A 19,165-nucleotide genomic window follows, 5' to 3' on the forward strand; every position below is an offset into this window, starting at 1 on the left:
CGTCATTTAGTAAAATAAAAATACAAAAATTCATTGCAAATTTTTGTTTTCGAAAGAAAATTCTTACGAAATTTATTTTTTCTCACGATTTTGAAAAAAAGGGGAAAATAAATTTTCATTAAATTTGACAAAAACAAATCACAAAAAATCGAGGTACCTTTTTTTGTGAATAAAAAGAAAATAAAATTGAGCTAAAAAATTAAAACCGAGAGTATTTCGGAAGTTAGTTTTAAAAATGCAATAAATTCATTCTTAAGATTAAATTATGCTTTCATTTTTCTTTTTTTGGTAAAGCGCTCACGAGTGATTGAAAAAAATTATTTAGATTTTAATAAATAAGTTCGCTCGGGATTTTTTTTTTAAATTAATTTAAGTAATAATTAATTACTTTTTCTTTTCTTCTTTTCAAACTTTACGTTCGGTGTTGTAATTTTGGTAAAGTTTCGGACTATCCTGAAGCGATGAACTCGCCGTTGAATTGTTACTCGATACTGGACTTCCGGCCGGATTTGAAGTAATGGAAATAATTTCGTCCTGACTTTGGGGACTGAATCTTTTCCTTAAAACTGGCGGTACAAATCTTTGACCCGCTGCTAAATCTCTCTTCGGGGCAAATGTCTGTAAAGTAAAATTTATTTTTTTGAATTTCTTTGTACTTGATAGAAATAAAAATAGAAATTACTATTTTGCGCTTTTTCTTTTACTTGAAAAGAAATAAAAATATAATTTTTTTGATACTTGAAGAGAATTGAAGTAGAATTTAATTTTTTTTGTAATTTTTCTGTAGTTTAAAAAAGAATTAAATGTAGAATTTATTCTGGATTGCCACAAGTCAGGGAAAAGTCAGAATAAATAAATAAATAAATAAATAAATTTCTTCGAAATAATTCAATTATTTTCATAAATATAATAAAATTTTCACAGGAATTCAATTATTTAAAATACAAAAATTTCATAAAATTTTTCGAAAAATATTAATTATTTAAAAAGATTTTTATAAAATTCGTCGCAAGAATTGAATTATTAAAAAAAATTTTTTAAAAGTTCTTTTCAAGACTTTAATTATTTTTATAAATAATACAATTTTTTGTGGAAATTCAATTATTTTGATAAAAATTAAATAAAATTCGTCTAAAAAATTCAATTATTTTTATAAATAATAAAATTCTTAACCGAAATTCAATTATTCTAATAAACTTGAATAAAATTCGTTGCAAGAATTCAATTATTTATATAAATAATAAAATTCTTCACAAAAATTCAGTTATTTTTATAAATTTTGAATGAAATTCGTTGAAAGAATTCAATTATTTTCTTAAAAAATAAAATTCTTCGAAGCAAATCAATTATTTAAGAAATTTTAATTAAATTCTTCCCAAGAATTCAAATTTTTTTCAAAAATAAAACTTTTCACAAGAATTCAATTATTTAAAATAAAATTTAATAGAATTCTTCGTCAGATTTCAATTATTTTCAATTTTTTAATGAAATTTTGTCGATGGAATTTAATTATTTTCAAAATGTTATAAAAAATTCTGAGAAATTCAATTATTTAAAAAATTTGAATAAAATTCTTCACAAAAAATTAATTAATATCATAAATAATACAATTCTTCTCCGAAAATTCTTTGAGTATCTAATAATTTTTGGAGTGAATCGGTATATTCTTCAGGTTCAGGGAGAAAGTGAAAATTTTGTCTGGAAATCAGGGAAAAGTCAGGGAAAAACAAAATTAAATTTTCGTGGCAACTCTGTTATTGTTTTGTAATTTTTTTCTACTTGAAAAAATTGAAATATAATTTGACTATAAATTCAAATAGAAATAAAATGAAATGGAAATAAAATAAACCAAAATAGAAATGAAAAAAATAAAATGGAAATAAAATAAATGAAAATAGAAATAAAATAAAATGGGAATTAAATAAACCAAAATAGAAATAAAACAAAATGGAAATAAAATAAAATAGAAATAGAAATAATACAAAATGGAAATTAAATAAAATAGAAATAAAATAAAATGGAAATTAAATAAAAAAAATAAAGTAGAAATAAACCAAAATAGAAATAAAATAAATAAAATAGAAAAAGAAAATAAAAATATAAGAGAAAATAGAAACCTTGGGCCTAGAAGAAGGCAAACTGGCGCCAGTGACGAGACCCAGAATACTAGCAGCGAGTCCGCTTAGTTGAACAGCGGCCATTGGCGACAATCCTCTTCTAACGATGCCCAAAGCCAAAAAGGCAGCTTGGGCCAAAACTGGAGCTGCTCCGGCCGCGCTTGCCGCAGCACCGGCTAATTGTCCTCCGCCAACGCTCGGTCCATACGCAAAACACAAATTGTGTCTGTCAACCTGTGAAAAACAAAAAAATTCAATTATTTTTAAAAATTCTAATAAAATTCTACGAAAAAATTCAATTATATTCATAGATAATAAAACTCTTCGTTGAAATTCAATTATTTTCAATACAATCAGATTATTATAAGCAGGTATATTTTTACGTATAAATTAGTAATTTTAGCAAAAGTATATGAAGAAAAAGTAATTTTAGACTCTAAGGAGAATATAATAATTCTTTTTTGTTTTAAAGAAACTTTTTTTTTCTTTTTTGTTAATTAAAGAAAAAAAGAGGAAAAGTTGTTACCAAATGCTTGATGAGCAAATAGAGTAGACCAAAAGGTGTGATGAGTGGACAGGCGAGACTGTAAAATGTCGTCATAGTGAAAACAAGAAGCAGCCAAGCGTAATGTGCGCCCAATGGAAATTCCCAGAGAACAGCTTTTCTCACATAAATCCTCTCGGCTCGACTCCTCGCCATGCACAATCGAAATGTATAGAGCGCAAGTTCTGGAAATCTCACCAGTTCCAGTGCACAGCCCACCAATGCCGACGTGATCACGTAATTTACAAAAAATGCCCCCTAAATAACAAATAATTTCATCCAAATTAATTATTTCATTCGAAACAATATTATTAGTCAAACTTCTTTATTGTAATTTAAAAATATCTTAGTTATCATAATTTCAAGATATTTAATATTACATTTAAATTATTAGAATTCTAAAATATTTAATGTTTCAGTTAAATTATTAGAATTCTAAAATTTTCAATATTTCAGTTAAATTATTGTAATTCTAAAATCTTTAATATTTCAGTTAAATTAAATTTCAATAATATTCTTCAAATTACTATAATTAGATAATATTTTCTCGATTTTTACCTGATCGGGCAAAAAAATACACTGCCATCTCATTGTATCGTTTCCATTGTGAACCCATTCGAAAGCGGTCTCGAGACTTGTAAGACCGAGACTCGGCAGAATGAGGAACGCCAAAAGCATCAACAGCAATGTTTTCTTCATTACTGAACGATTTAATGTACTCCTTGTCCAATGTCTCACAAACGATTCACATCGTCCAACTAATGCCGGCATTAATGCCGCCACACTCACAAGTACAACTGTCGGCAAAAATGTCGATATTAATACGCTCAAATTTTTTATTTCGCCCATTATTTCAGGTTTATTTATCGCCGTCAGCACAACCTGCAAAATTTAAATTATTTTTATAACCTAAAACCAAGAATTAATAATAATTAATTATTAATTAATTAATTAATAATTAATAATAATAATTTAAGAAAAAAATAGCTTTTTTGTATTTTAATTATAGTTTTAAAACTTATTAATAAGAGAAATATTTTAAAAATTATCTCTTCAATATTCTGTTTATAATTAAAAATTTAAATAAATATTTTAAAAATTATCTTTTCAATTTTCTATTTATAATATTAAAAATGTAAACAAATAAAAAACTATCTTCTCAATATTTTATTGTTATAATTAACAATTTATAAATAATAAAAAGAAATGAAGAGTATAAAAAATAATTAATTAAAAAAAAGTGCATTAAGGTCATGTTATTCAGTGGTCACGTGTTCCCATAGTAAAGTATATGGAGCACGTGACCACTGAATAACATGACCTTAAATAGACAGAGAGAAACTCACAACGGGCGTTGTAATGAAGAAGAGCAATAATCCTAAGGCAATGTTTATTAGAAATGCATTTAAGTACCAACAGGGCCTAGTGATACTTAAATTCTCCCAGAAAATATCTGAAGGCGCTGGCGCGTAATTAACGGTCCACTTTATTGCCGGCGATGAACGCAATTGTCGTCGCATTGCTTTTGCGTCACCGGGAGTTCCTGCAAAAAAAATAAATAAATAAAAAAAATAAATAAATAAATAAGTAAAAAAAATTACTCTAAAAATTAAAAATTCTTCTAAAAAATTACAGTAATAAACCCTAAAAAAATACTTTAAAAATTACTCTAAAAAATTATAGAAATAAACCTTAAAAAAATAAAATCTTCGAGAAGATAATAAAAAAAAAACACTTCGAGAAAATAAAATGAATTTATCTACCCAAAGTGACGAAAGCGATTCCCAATCGTTTGCTGAGAGCGACATTTTTCTCCTCTTCGACCAATGCAGTAAGACGAATTTCTTCCTTTGTATAAAATTCCTGCGCGTCGACTAATTTCTGAAAAAGAAAACGCATTTCATTTTTAATCAAATTTAAATTTGTATTATATCGTTTCTTATTTTTGTTTTTGGGAATATTTTCCTCTCTTGTATTAAAAAAAAATAATTATAAAAACATTACCGTTTTACAGCAACAGCCAACAATTTGTCCACAAGGATGGGGATACATTTGCAATGGTTCCTTTCGTTTCGAGTAACTTTCGCAATACAATCGCGCCTGTTCGACACAATCACGTTCGGCGTCTAATATCGATAATCGCTTAATATCATAGGCTAAAGTCACATCTTCCACCGATGACTGCGGAAATGCTCCTCTAAAATCAAATTTCAAGCATTAAATATATATATATACAAAAAATGAAATTTAGAAAACAAAACTAAAAAAACTTAAAAAAGCTAGAAAAAAACTTTTAAAAAAATTTAAAAAAGCTAAAAAAGCTAAAAAAACTAAAAGAAAACTTAAAAAACTGAAAGAAAATTACAGGGTTGCCACGAAAATTTAATTTTGTTTTTCCCTGACTTTTCCCTGATTTCCAGACAAAATTTTTACTTTCTCCCTGAACCTGAAGAATATACCGATTCACTCCAAAAATTATTAGATACTCAAAGAAATGTTCTATTACATTTATATTTACGAATTTCTTTAAGTGGAAAATTATTCGACAACATCAATAACTTCTTTTTTAAAAAAGTACTTCATCATTATATATATTTTTCTATAGGAATTAAGGATTTCAAATCCAAACCTTCTGAAATTAAACAACTTATCAAAAAATTTTATAAAACATCAAGAAATCGATCACTTTCTTCACGCTTTATAATAAATTTAAAATTACAGAGTGATAAAATCATTATTTTATATTACAAGAATATTGCAAATATAAATTTAAATTTTCAAAGATTTTCATTTTTTAACCCTTTTCAAAATTCACTTATTTATCAAAATTCACGCTACGATGCTTTTAACATTCAATTATAATTTCAAATTTTAAATGAAATTCATTTTTAATCTTTTTTAATAGGAAATTTTTCAATAATTCAATTATTTAAATGCAAAGATAAATAATGTATTAAATAATTAAATATTTCTTAAAATTGAATTTTTTTAAAGAAATTTATAAAAAAAAATTCTAAAAATAATTGAATTCTTTCGGCGAATTTCAAAAAAAAATTATAAAGAATAAATGCAATTTTCTATCAGTTTATGTAAAATTGTACATAAAAAATAATTCAAACTCTGCTATAAATATTGTTATTTATAAAAGTAATTTAATTCTTGCAACGAATTTTATTAAAAAAATTTTTAAAGAATTGAATTCCAGTGAAGAATTTTATTTGTGAAAATAATTGAATTCCGGAGAAAAATATTATTATTTATGATATTAAATTAATTTCTTGTGAAGAATTTTATTCAAATTTTTTAAATCATTGAATTTCTGAGAATTTTTTATAACATTTTGAAAATAATTAAATTCCATCGACAAAATTTCATTAAAAAATTGAAAATAATTGAAATCTTGACGAAGAATTTTATTAAATTTTTTTTTAAATAATTGAATTCTTGTGTAAAGTTTTATTTTTGAAAAAAATTTGAATTCTTGGGAAGAATTTAATTAAAATTTCTTAAATAATTGAATTGCTTCGAAGAATTTCTTTTAAAGAAAATAATTGAATTGTTTCGAAGAATTTTACAAACTTGACAATAAAATTGTAATTTCTATAAGGAATATTATATTTTACAAATACAATTGTATTCTATAGTCAATTTTATTATAATTTTTCAAATTTATAAAGCATTTTATCTCAAAATTTTTGAAATAATTGAATTCTCGCGAAAAATTTTATTATTTATGAAAATAATTGATTTCTTACAAAGAATTTTATTGAAATTTTTTTCAAATAATTGAATTGCCATAAAAAATGTATTATTTGTGAAAATAATTGAATTCTTAAGAAGAATTGTATTGAAAATAATTGAATTGAATAGGAAAATTTTATTAAAATTGCAATTTTATTAACTAAATCTTGTAAAGAATTTTGTCAAAATTTTTTTAAATAATACAATTTTATTAATTTGATTGAAATTATTCTATTCTATTCTAATTAATAGAATTGAATTTCTGTGGAGAACTTAGTTATTTTTGAAAATAATTGTATTTTGCAAACAATTTTATTAAAACGTCTAAAAATAATTGAATTTTTGTGAAAAATTTAATTAAAATTTTTAAAAATAAATAAATTCTTGACAATTATATTCAATTTTTTTTTAAATAATTGAATTCTTGTCAAGAATTTTATTATTTGTCAAAATAATTGAATTTTTATTACAAAATTAAATTTGAAACTTTTGAAAGCAATTGAATTCTTTAGGAGAATTCTATTCAATTTTCTTTCAAATAATAGAATTTATTCAAGAAGAAATGTTATGTTTTTGAAAATAATTGATTTATTGCCAAGAATTTTATTATTTTTAATATTAATTGAATTGAATAATTTAATTAAAATTGTATTCAAAACAGTTGAATTTATGAGAATTATTCTCAAGAATTCAATTAATTTCAAAACGAAAAAAGTACTTCAAATTAATACAATTATTTTTTTCAAATTTTAATAAAATTCTTTAAAACGATACAATTATTTTTATAAAAATAAAAATTGACGAAGAATTTTATTAAATTTTTTTTTAAATAATGGAACTCTTGTGAAAAGTTTTATTTTTATTTTTTAAGAAAATAATTAAATTGTTTCGAAGATTTTTACAAACTTGACAGTAAAATTGTTATTCCTATAAGGAATGTTATATTTTACGAAAATAATTGTATTCTATAGTCAATTTTATTATAATTTTTCAAATTTATAAAGCAATTTATCTCAAAATTTTTGAAATAATTGAATTCTCGAGAAAAATTGTATTATTTATCAATAGTTCAATTCATTTAATTTTATTCAAATTTTTTTTAAATAATTGAATTCCCATTAAAAAAAATGTATTATTTGTGAAAATAATTGAATTCTTAAGAAGAATTTTATTTAAAATAATTGAATTGAATAGGAAAATTTTATTAAAATTGCAATTTTATTAACTAAACCTTGTAAAGAATTTTGTCAAAATTTTTTTAAATAATAGAGTTTTCAAAAGAATTTTATTTAAATTTTGCGAAATAATTGAATTTCTCTGAACTATTTTTTTCTATTCTTTGAATATATTTGAATTCTTTCGATAAACTTCATTAGAAAATTAAAAATAATTGAATTGGTGAGAAGAAATTTATAAAAAATTGGAAAGTAATTGAATTCCTGTGAAATTTTTATTAAAATTTCGTTCAAATAATTAAATTCTTTTGGAAAATTTTATTAAAATTATTAAAAATAATTGAAATGAGGAAAATTTTTCAGAATAATTGAAATTTTGACAAGAATTTTATTAAATTTTTTGAAAATAATTGAATTTCGGAAAAGAATTGTATTATTTGTAAAAATAATTGAAATTTTGACGAGAATGTTTATAAATTTTTGAAAATGAATGAATTTCTGTAATCAGTTCTTAAAATTTCTTAAAATTTAAATTGATTAAAAATTGAAATTTTTAAAAATTTCATATTGAAGCCTTTGAAGTTCATCGATTTATGCAGATTTAAAACGCAACTCTTTTGAAATGTAATTAATTTTGAAAATTTTGAAGTAAAATTATTCATTAAATAATTTTTGAGTAATAATTTGATGAAGAATGAAGTTATTTAAAAAGAAATTATTGTCAGAAAGAGAAAAAATTGAAAGTCTTGTATTAAAATTCTTGTCAATTTCATAGTTTGTAAGGCAAACAAAAAAGACAAAAATTCAGAATTTTCTTATAAATTCTAAAACTTAAATTTTTTCCAGTACTTTTAATAAGAATCCCTGACTTTTCCCTGATTTCCCTAACCTGTGGCAACCCTGAACTAAAAAAAGATAAGAAAAACAAAAAAAGCTAAAACAAACTTTTTAAACAAAGCAAATAATTAATTAACTTAAAATAAATTGAAGAAGAAGTGTAAAAATTAAAATACATACAAAATAAGAAGAATAAAGAACATAATAATAATAATAATAATAATAATAATAATAATAATAAAAATAATATAAACTATTTACCTAAAATATTTTTTAAGATTTTCACTATCGCATTGATGTTTTGGAATTTCCGTGATAAGTAAAGTTCTCGCTGCCAATTCACCGGCGGGTTTTGCATCTCTCACCTAAAAGAAATAAAAAAACAAAGAGAACAAAATATTTAAAAATGAAAAATTTTGAAATTGCAATGATTCGCGCTTTTTTTCTTAATTATACCTGTTTCATAAATTTCCGCATGACAATACCGCCAACGGGAAGATAAGAGAGAAGTAAAATGGTGTAAATCCACATGAGCGATGAATCGGGAGCGAGATTTAATAAAGTTGTGCGACCAAATGACGCCGCCTCACCGACGGGATTCCCATGATAATTAATTGGTAAAGCTACGCAAATTGATACCAACATCATCAGAGCCGTCAGGAGAATTAAATATCTCTCGAATGAGATATATAACAAACCATCTGGTCCTGCTCTCTTTAAAAATTCCTCGTCCCTGCGAAAAAATAAAAAAAAAAAATATTTAATAACAACAAAATTTAGAATTCTGAAAATTGAATATTTTTTCAGTATTTTTTAAAATCCCTGATTTTTCCCTGAAAAATCTTTATATAGCTCAGATTTAAAAAAAATACCTTTTTTCTGAAATATCTAAAAAATTAAGAATAATTTTAATAATTTTCTTCAATAGCAGGATAAAAAAAGAATAACAAGCGAAAAATCTCATCAAGATTAGAATATTTACGTGACTCTGAAGGCTGTGACGATCCATGATAAAAATCCACGATCTACGTGCGATAACTGTGTATTGACGGAAGTCTCAATGCAAGTCACGTCATTTTCTCTGTCATTATCACCATAAAATAATTCCATCCATCTGTTTTCTGTTTTGTGCAAAAGGGCCAGTCTTCCATAATTCCAAGCCTTCTTTCGCAAAAGGCCAAATAATGAAACTAGAAACTTTACCAAAACAGAAAAAAAAAGTTTATTTATATTAATTCAAAACCGAAATTAAATTTAGTAAACATTAATAATATTAAAAATAATTAATAAAACTCACCACAAAACCGATGAAATTTAATAGTAAATTTTCCGGAATTCCATTATAAACGTCGGTTATAATTGTATTATTTCGTCGGGGACTCGGTATACATTCTTGAAGCGTTGGAGTATTTTTATATGGACTATCACTGAAAAGAACAAAAAAGTTTTATTAACAAAATTACAAATTTCTGACAATAATTTACTTTAAATTACTTAATTCTATTGAAAAACTGCCACAAAAGAACACAGAGAAATTTTAATTCCAATTCTGTTGAAAATTAGTTTTAATTTTAAAAATTTCAACGCAATTCTTTAAAAGAATTCAATTATCTTAATTAATATTAAAATTCTTTCGAAAAATTCAATTATTTTCGAAATTTTATTAAAATTCGAATTTTTTTACGAATTTTTAGAAAAATTATTATTTAATTTTCTAGAGTTTTTAACTAAAATTTTCAAAAATAAAAAAAAAATCCTCGTCAACATTTTAATTATCTTTATAAATAGCAAAATTCTTCGCTAAAATTCAATTATTTTCAGAATTTTTAATAAAATTCGAATTTTTTCCGGATTTTTAGAAAATTTTTTTTTAACTTTCTAGAATATTTAACTAGAAATTTTCAAAAATAAAAAAAAATTCTCGACAACATTTCAATTATCTTTATAAATAGCAAAATTTTTCGCTGAATTCAATTATTTTTAAAAAAGAATGAAATTCTTCGCAGAAATTCAAATATTTTTGAAAATTCATTAAAATTCTTCGCAGAAATTCAATTATTTTCAAAATTTATTAAAATTCTTGGCAGAAATTCAATTATTTTCAAACAAGAATAAAATTCTTCGTAGAAACTCAATTATTTTCAAAATTTATTAAAATGCTTGTCAGAAATTCAATTATTTTCAAAAAAGAATAAAATTCTTCGCAGAAATTCAATTATTTTCAGAAAAGAATAAAATTTTTCGCAGAAATTCAATTATTTTTCAAAAATAATAATATTTTCAAAAAATTTTCTTAACTTAATAATTTGTATAACTTTAATTTTAATAAAATTTCCCAAAATAAATTCAATTATTTAAAAACAATTTTAACAAAATTCTACACAAAAATATTCAATTCAAATCTTATTAAAAGTTTTCAAAAAATAATTGAATTCCTGAGAAGAATTTCATTAAAAGTTTTAAAAATAATTTATTTCTCACGAAGAATTTTAATAAATTTTGAAAAAATAATCGAATTTCAGTGAAGAATTTTATTAATTTTTAAAAATAATTAAATTTCTGCGAAGAATTTTATATTAAAAGTTTTGGAAATAATTGAATTCTTGCGAAGAAAATTAAAATTATTTCTAGGAAAATCAATTTATTTTCGTATTTCCTATGACATTCTTCAAAAAAATCAATTTTTTTCAATTTCAAATTCTTTTGACGAATTTGAATAAAATTTTTAAAAATAATTTCATTTGTTGAGGAATTCTATTAAAAATAATTGAAATTTTACGACGAGTCTTATTATTTATATGATGAATCTTTTTCGTTTAACAAAAAATTACTCAAAGTACAACAATTATAATAATATAAATAATAGAAAAAAAGGCAAAACAATTTCGAAGATTTCGCACGAGAAACATAACCTAAAAATCGAAAAAACATTTTTCGCTTACAAATACGGTAAATAAAAAAATTCCAAGTATAAAATATGTTTATAGAAATTAATTGACATAGAAAATTGATTTAAAAAAAGCACAAACTATAGTTGGGAAAAATTCGCAAGAAACAAAATGAATTCAGGAAAAATATATATAATATAAGCGAATCGAGTGTGTTAATTTTTATCACGAGTTTTTAACGTTTTGTATACGATAAAACACATTATTATGATTATTCAATGAATTATAATAGGAAATTAAAAAAAGAAAATAAGAAATGACCTCATTGGGAGACGGAAAATGCAATAACAATGGGAGAATTAGTCATCGCTGCTACTGCGAGTTTATAGACAAAAAAAATAACAAGTGTTCGGAGAGTGATAAAGAATTGAATTTTTCTACTCACGTGGTATTGTTAAAATCAAATTCCATTCTTGAAAATTAGGAGCACCCGTTTGTTAAACAAATGTGAAAAGACATGTTATTAAACATGTGTCAATTTGACACTTTAATTTGACATTTTCGGAAACGACGTAACCTCCATATTTCGCAACTTGTGAAATTCTCTGCGTCGTCAAGCGGAGGAAATCAGAACTACCAATTTTCAGCCAATGAAATAAATACCAAACGAAAGATTTCCTTATAATTATTATTATGGAAATTTAATATTAAAAAGCAAGAAACACGTTTCAAAATTTTATTTTAAAGGTTCTCTTCGTTCCAAAGAAACTATTTTTCCTTTTTTTTCTATCAAAAATTGATTTCTAAAGAGAAATAAATTTCGTTTTGAATTTTCCGCCAAAAACTACAAATTGTCGTCTGCTGTCAAATAACACAAAAAACGTTCCTTTTATCCCGAAATTCGTCAATTATTCCTAATAATTAATGGAAATTGTGAAAATTAGAAGAATAAAGTTTATTTGTAATGTTTTTTTTCCCGTGTCAATATAAACGAATGGGGGAAATATGAAAATCAGTGCTTCTACCAGAGCTGCATTCATGGCAACTACGTAGAAGCTGCCAGGTACCCTCACCAAACGCAACTGCGCTTGCGCTATAAAAATGATCTATTAGCGAAATGAACCGCGCATTTTTAAAACGTTTAATACCCAGTCGAGAGCGAACATATTTGATTTGGGCGCCTGTATATCCCCGTTTTTAAAAAGTCCAAAATATAATTTGATCAAAATTACAAATTATGTCAAACGTTAAATCCATATAAATGTCATTCGATATAATGTGGCTTTACACAAACGTTTACTAAATAAAATGAGTTTATCCAAGAAATTGTTTTTCAGCAAATGGGCTAAATTATTCAAAATAATATTTTAGTAACCATCTTCTCAAAAAAGCAGCGAATCAAAGATTATCTGTTAAAGGTACTCTCTCACCTCTACTGCCTGCGCAGGCAGGCGCAATGAGAGTAAGGGAGAAAAAACATTTAATTTGAATTTTCTGACTCTCTTACTCTCATGTGTTACCATGACGACCTGCAGGCAGGCAGGCAGGCAGTAGAGCTGTGCGAGCGCCTTTAGACAAGTCACCCGTAGAGGAACTGTAATTTCTTTGTCAACAGTTTCTATTCTTCTAAGGTTAATTTTAAATTAAAAAAAAAAAATTTCAATAAAACAATGTTTCCATGAGAAGCCTACATATAGAGTTAAAAACAAGAGAAAAAAAATATACCTATTTATTACTATAAACAATAATTAAACATTAAAATTAACCTCAAAATAAAATTTCAAGACAATATTTATCCTAATTAATTTTCCGAACTGGTGTCGCTCGTTCCCTTATAAAAAATGAAATTAAAAAGAAAGTAGGAAAGAAATAAAAAAAGAAGTAAAAGGTAAAGAAAGAAAGAAATAAAAAAGAAGTAAAAAGTAAAGAGCGAAAGAAATAAAAAAATTAGTAAAAAATAATGAAAAGAATAAGGAAAGAAAGAAATAATAAAAAGAAGTCGAAAATAAAGAAATAAATAAATAAAAACGAGGTTAAAAATAAAAAAAGGAGTAAAAAATAAAGAAAGAAATAAAAAAGAAGTAAAAATTAAAGAAAGGAATAAAAAATAAAGAAAGAAATAATAAAAAGAGAAATAAATAGTAAAAGCAAAGCAAAGAAAAACAAAATGTTCGAACTAGAAATAGAATAATTTACCAAACGAAATAAAAATTAGCGCTGCTTTTGAAACTGATTTCCATTTTCCATAAAATATTAAAATTGCAAATATGAATTCTCTTTTCTAGACAAAATTCAGTTCGAGAACAAGAGGATGGGTTGAATTGCCCTCGGATTCGGAGTGCAGAGCAAAAATTAAATTGAGATTGGAGCACTGCCTCAAGGACAAGGAGGATTCGAGGAGATTATCACAAGCGAGTCAAAGTACTTACAGCAGTAGATCGTCCCAGGATCGAGGGAGATTTGCCGGCGATATTGAATCGGAAAATTCTGCATTTAACATTTGCGATAAGCAAAGTGTCATGGCTCTATTTAAAGATCATGTCAATATCAAAGTTTCGAATGTTAATTTAACATTGTGCATGAGTTCAATCACTGGCCTCACGGACTTAATTGAGGACGAAATTATTCCCAAGCCCATTCCAGTTGAGGTTCGTTTGCTTCTAATTTTTAATTGTTTATTATTAAATATAAGTAAATTAGATCGAGGAAATTAATAAATTAAATTGTGGAAATGAATTAAAATTAAGTAAAAGAAATTAATGAAGTAAATTAAAGAAATTAACTAATTAAATCACTGAAATTAAGAAAATAAACTGAGGAAATTAACTAATTAAATCAAAGAAATTAATAAAATATATTCAAGAAATTAATTTATTAAATTAAAAAACGAATTAAGTAAAATTAAAAAAAATTATTTCAAAAATAATAACATTGTTGTAATAAATAATAATAATAATAATAATAATAATAATAATAATAATAATAATAATAATAATAATAATAATAATAATAATAATAATAATAATAATAGTAATAATAATAATAATAATAATAATTATTAATACCTAGGAATTAATAATAATATTGTAAAATTATTTTCAGAAATATCAAATAATGCCAACCAGGAAATAACGAAACTGAAAGAAGAAAAAAGGAGTTTAGATCAAGTGAATCTGGAACTAAAGGAGAAAATATTAAGTTTAGAAACGAATCTAGCAACGAAGAAACAAGAGTTCGATAATTTAAATACACTTCATGAAGCTGCCAGGGAAAATTTGAATGATTCTCAAAAGAGAAATTCCAATCTAGAGAGGGAAATTTTACAACTTCAATCTAATTGCAAATCTTTAGAAATTGCTGCAAGTACAAATCAAATGAAATCCACTTCTGTAAGTTTTCTCATTTTATTTTAAGAAAATAAAAATAAACACTATTAATTTACAATTACGTTTTTCTTTTCAGAAAAGTGATAAAAATAAAGAAGTGAAATTGATCATGAATAATACGTACCACACATTACTGTCAAAATTCATAGAAGACAATTATTCAACTAGTTTTATAAAAGAAACGATTGCTAACACGTTGAGGGTAAGAAATATTCAAAATACGTATAGAAAATTAATATTTTCATTGCCATTATTTTCAATTGACATTATTTTCATTTGCCACTATTTTTAATTGACATTATTTTCAATTGACATTATATTTATTTAACTTTTTTCATTTGACTTTTTAATTGACATTATTTTCAATTACCATTATTTTTATTTGCCATTAATTTTCAATTACCATTATTTTCATTTTCTAAACAATTCAATTATTTTTTTAAATATTAAAATCTTTACAAAAATTCAATTATTTTCAAAACATTTTTAATTGAATTCCTTGAAAGAATTCAATTTTTAAAACAAATTTCAACACATTTCGAAAAAATTCAATTTTTTTCTAAAATTTTAATAAATCCTTAGAAAAAATTCAATTATTTTTATAAATAGTAAAATTCTTGGCAAGAATTCAATTAATTTTATAAATATTAAAATTCTATATAACAATTAAATCACTTTCAAGGCAATTTATAAATATATATTCGTCAAAAAAATTGAAGGAATTCAATTATTTTGAAAAAATAATAAAATTCTTGTGATGAATATTCAATTATTTTCGAAACAACTTTAATTGAATTTCTCGAAAAAATTTCATTATTTTTGCAAAGATTTTACAATTTATAAAAATAATTAATTTGTTTCAAAGGATTTATTAAAATTTTAGAAAATAATTGAATTTTTCTTTAAAATAATAATAAAATTCTTTTTAAAAATTGAATACATTTATAAAATTAATTTTATTAATATTGTATTAAAAACGATTAAATATTACAATTTCAGAAAATATAAAATTTCCATAAAATTCAATTTCAACAAGAATTTAAAATTCTCTAAAAATAATTCAATTATTCTCAAAATATTTTTAAAAAATTCGATATAGAAATTAAATTATTTTCAAGGCAATTTTTAAATATATTCGTCAAAAAAATTGAAAGAATTCAATTCTTTTCAAAAAAATAATAAAATTCTTAAAAGAAATTTAATAATTTTTGAAACAACTTTAATTGAATTTCTCGAAAAAATTTCATTATTTTCAAATATTTCTATAAAATTCTTCATAACAATTTATTCATTTCTTTAAATTTTAATAAATTCTTTGAAACATTTCAATTATATTTTTATAAATAGTACAATTCTTTGCAGAAATTCAATTCTTTTCAAAACAATTTTAATAGAATTCCTCGAAAAAATTTAAATTTTCAAATATTAACAAAAAATTAATTTATTTTCTAAAATTTTAATAAATTCTTCGAAACATTTCAATTATTTTTATAAATAGTATAATTCTTTGCAGAAATCCAATTATTTTCAATACAATTTTAATAAAATTCTTCTTCATAAAATCCAATTGCTATTTTAATTAATTAAATTAATTTTTAATTTTCAATTAAAATTATTAAAAAAGCTTCATTAGTTTAAAAAAAAATTCAAAGAAATTCTTCAAAAGAATTCAATTAGTTTTTTTTAAATTTTAATAAAATTCTCTGCGAAAATTTAGTTATTTTTCTAAATAATAAAATTCACTGCGAGAATTCAGTTATTTTTCTGAATAATAAAATTCTTTGAAATAATTTTTAATTATCAAATTTTTTGATAAAATTCTTTGCAACAATTCGATGATTTTCAATGCATTAATTTTAAAATTGAAAATATTTGAAAAGAAAAATTATAAAAAAGTTTAGAAAGAAAAAAGTAAAGAATTAATTTATTAATATTATTATTAATTATTATTTAATTAATAATAATTTTAATAAAATTTATAATTTTTTAAAAACAGGACATATCTTTAAAAGTACTGAATAGCGATGAATGTGAGGAAGAATCGAGTGATAAAAAGAAAATGCATGAGAAAAATAGTCAATTACAGGAAACAGAGAGATTATCATCATCATCATCATCATCTTTAAAAGAAGACAACGAAGACACGAAAAAGATTTCAAATTAAATTCCGAGACGAATTTGAATAATTTTATTCAGGTAATTATTTGTTAAATAATTTTTTTCATTTTCATTGTATTCTAATACATTTCTATCAGATTTCTATATTGTAGATTGCTCCGGAATTTGAAAATGTACCACCGCCAATTCCACCACTGGATTCTAGTAATGAAGCCGATTTGAGCGATTTTTAACGTTGATATATGAGAAAATCGAGAAAAAAATTAATAAAAGAAGCTTTATATACAATTTGTATAATTGAATAACAAACAAAATGTTTATATTCTTCTAAACACGAAACATAAACAATTTTTATTCTCAAAAAATAATCACGCACAAAATGTTCTTTAAGTAATTGAAAAATAAAATTAACTTAATATGAAAAATTCGAAATGCATTCGAAAGACAAAAAAAAAAAAAAAAGAAGGTAACTTGAACTAAAAACACCAGAGAGATAAAGAAAAAAAATAAAAAAATATTCAAAATGAAAATGAATTTTTAATTTTATTGCATGTTTATTGCTTGTTTTCCATTACGAAGAATTAATATTAACTGCGCACGTTTCTCTTTCAGCAAGCCGTTTTACTCTTCAAAGTATATAAAAGAAATCCTTTTCTCCACCACATCCTTATCACACGGTTTGAAAAAATTGACTTTTAATCATATTTTTCTACGAATAAAAGAAACAAAAGAAGAATCCAACTTCTCATTTCTTTTCCCCCGCGATTCAATGAGACAAAAATTATTATCCAATTCTTTTCCTAGAAAACAATTAAAATAATTTATTAAATGTAATAATAAATTAGAATAAATAAAAATTATCAACAAATCTGTAATTGGAGTACTAATTTTTCATTCACTATGTAAATTAATGTGAGAACGTAAATTTGGAGACATCTTTATTTCTCAATATTCCGACATTGATTAATTGCGCACTCTTGTCAGTTACAAATTCCCATCGTTAAATACTTGAACCTATAAACAAAATAAATAACAATTAATCAAAATAGAGAAACTAAAAATTATATTAAGTATGTTTTCTTAGAGTAAAAAAAAATTTTTTCTTACTCGTAATTTCTTTGTCAACATTTTCTATTCTTCTAAGGTTAATTTTAAATTTAACAAAAAATTTTCAATAAAACAATGTTTCCATGAGAAGCCTACATATAGAGTTAAAAATAAGAGAAAAAAATATACCTATTTATTACTATATAAATAATAATTAAATATTAAAACTAACCTCAAAATAAAATTCCAAGACAATATTTATCCTAATTAATTTTCCGAACTGGTGTCGCTCGTTCCCTTATGGTATGTGTCAAATTTATTATGACTTGACGTATGGTTGGAATTTTTAACCTAAAAAATAAAAACAATTTCAATATACCTTTAATATTAATTTGTGTGATTATCAAGATTTATATTGATAAAAATAAATTTCAATTAATTTTTTCTTTAATATTGTTATTTATAATTAATAAATTAATTATTTGTTATTTACTATATGTTATTATATATATTTATATAATATTAAAAGTAAAACTAACCTCAATGCACAATTTAATTTTCTTCTTCTCCTTACTGTCATATATTGCACCTATAATTTAAACCTGAAAAAAATTAATTCGCATTAAAATAATTAAACTATTTATTAACTTATTTATTTATTCATTAAAAAACAATACTTATCTTAATTAATTATACAACACGTTTGTATATTCCATTCTGCACAGATTATCGTAAACAAAACAAAACTGCTTTACCAACAAATTCTTTATTTTGAAATTTGACACACTATAGGTAATTTCACTTTCTGCATTATCGACTCGTGGTACGAGTTACCGACAATATGCTTGAAATAGTTTGTACATCACCACGGCGCTAGTAGTACAAGCGCGCACTGGTGGGGACGCTCGAAATGGTGGGGACACGGGTATATAAGCAGGCGCCCGAGACGAGACTGGCACTTCATGCTCAGCTGTGTTACAGGTAAGCAATAGTACCAAAGCCTTGTTAAGGCAGACGAACTTAAGCTGTATTACAGCAAAGCCTTATTAAGGCAAACGGACGTAAAGCTGTATTACAGCAAAGCCTTATTAAGGCAAACGGACGTAAAGCTGTATTACAGCAAAGCCTTATTAAGGCAGACGGACGTAAAGCTGTATTACAGCAAAGCCTTATTAAGGCAGACGGATGTAAAGCTGTATTACAGCAAAGCCTTATTAAGGCAAACGGACGTAAAGCTGTATTACGGTAAAGCCTTTTTAAGGCAGACGGACGTAAAGCTGTATTACAGTAAAGCCTTTTTAAGGCAGACGGA

General features: G+C 23.6%; 2 protein-coding genes and 1 long non-coding RNA gene across 7 annotated transcripts; 1 reads left to right on the plus strand and 2 right to left on the minus strand.

The window, feature by feature from the left end:
- Nucleotides 1-402: 402 nt before the first annotated feature.
- Nucleotides 403-11,921, minus strand: LOC122512599 (calcium permeable stress-gated cation channel 1). The gene is made up of 12 exons (XM_043628521.1): nt 11,748-11,921; nt 9,712-9,841; nt 9,397-9,611; nt 8,871-9,147; nt 8,676-8,779; nt 4,666-4,858; nt 4,425-4,542; nt 4,008-4,204; nt 3,220-3,543; nt 2,644-2,919; nt 2,118-2,351; nt 403-618 (listed from the first exon to the last, which is right to left on the minus strand). The coding sequence occupies exons 1-12, from the start codon at nt 11,771-11,773 to the stop codon at nt 406-408; spliced, it is 2,307 nt and encodes a 768-aa protein (XP_043484456.1). The 5' UTR covers nt 11,774-11,921; the 3' UTR covers nt 403-405.
- Nucleotides 11,922-12,886: 965 nt separating this feature from the next.
- LOC122512637 lies at nt 12,887-17,087 on the plus strand. Of its 3 annotated transcripts, none has more exons than XM_043628583.1 (6): nt 12,887-12,933; nt 13,588-13,950; nt 14,405-14,691; nt 14,765-14,890; nt 16,685-16,884; nt 16,959-17,087. In XM_043628583.1, exons 3-5 carry the CDS (start codon nt 14,677-14,679, stop codon nt 16,850-16,852), a joined length of 309 nt encoding a protein of 102 aa, XP_043484518.1. In that variant the 5' UTR covers nt 12,887-12,933; nt 13,588-13,950; nt 14,405-14,676; the 3' UTR covers nt 16,853-16,884; nt 16,959-17,087. The 3 variants fall into 3 exon arrangements, with proteins under 3 accessions (XP_043484518.1, XP_043484519.1, XP_043484517.1); XM_043628584.1 differs by lacking the exon at nt 12,887-12,933 and adding an exon at nt 12,976-13,190 and having other exon boundaries at nt 16,944-17,087; XM_043628582.1 differs by lacking the exon at nt 12,887-12,933 and adding an exon at nt 12,981-13,190.
- Nucleotides 17,088-17,330: 243 nt separating this feature from the next.
- Nucleotides 17,331-18,628, minus strand: LOC122512638. 3 transcript variants are annotated; one of them, XR_006302653.1, is made up of 4 exons: nt 18,393-18,628; nt 18,086-18,204; nt 17,691-17,820; nt 17,331-17,606 (listed from the first exon to the last, which is right to left on the minus strand). It is a non-coding gene; the product is annotated as an uncharacterized LOC122512638 (long non-coding RNA). The 3 variants fall into 3 exon arrangements; XR_006302654.1 differs by having other exon boundaries at nt 17,706-17,820; nt 18,393-18,627; XR_006302652.1 differs by having other exon boundaries at nt 17,331-17,820; nt 18,393-18,618.
- Between the last annotated feature and the right edge of the window lie 537 nt (nt 18,629-19,165).

Source organism: Leptopilina heterotoma, unplaced genomic scaffold (assembly GCF_015476425.1).
Source record: "Leptopilina heterotoma isolate Lh14 unplaced genomic scaffold, ASM1547642v1 Lhet_123, whole genome shotgun sequence".
Taxonomy (NCBI): Eukaryota; Metazoa; Arthropoda; class Insecta; order Hymenoptera; family Figitidae; genus Leptopilina; species Leptopilina heterotoma.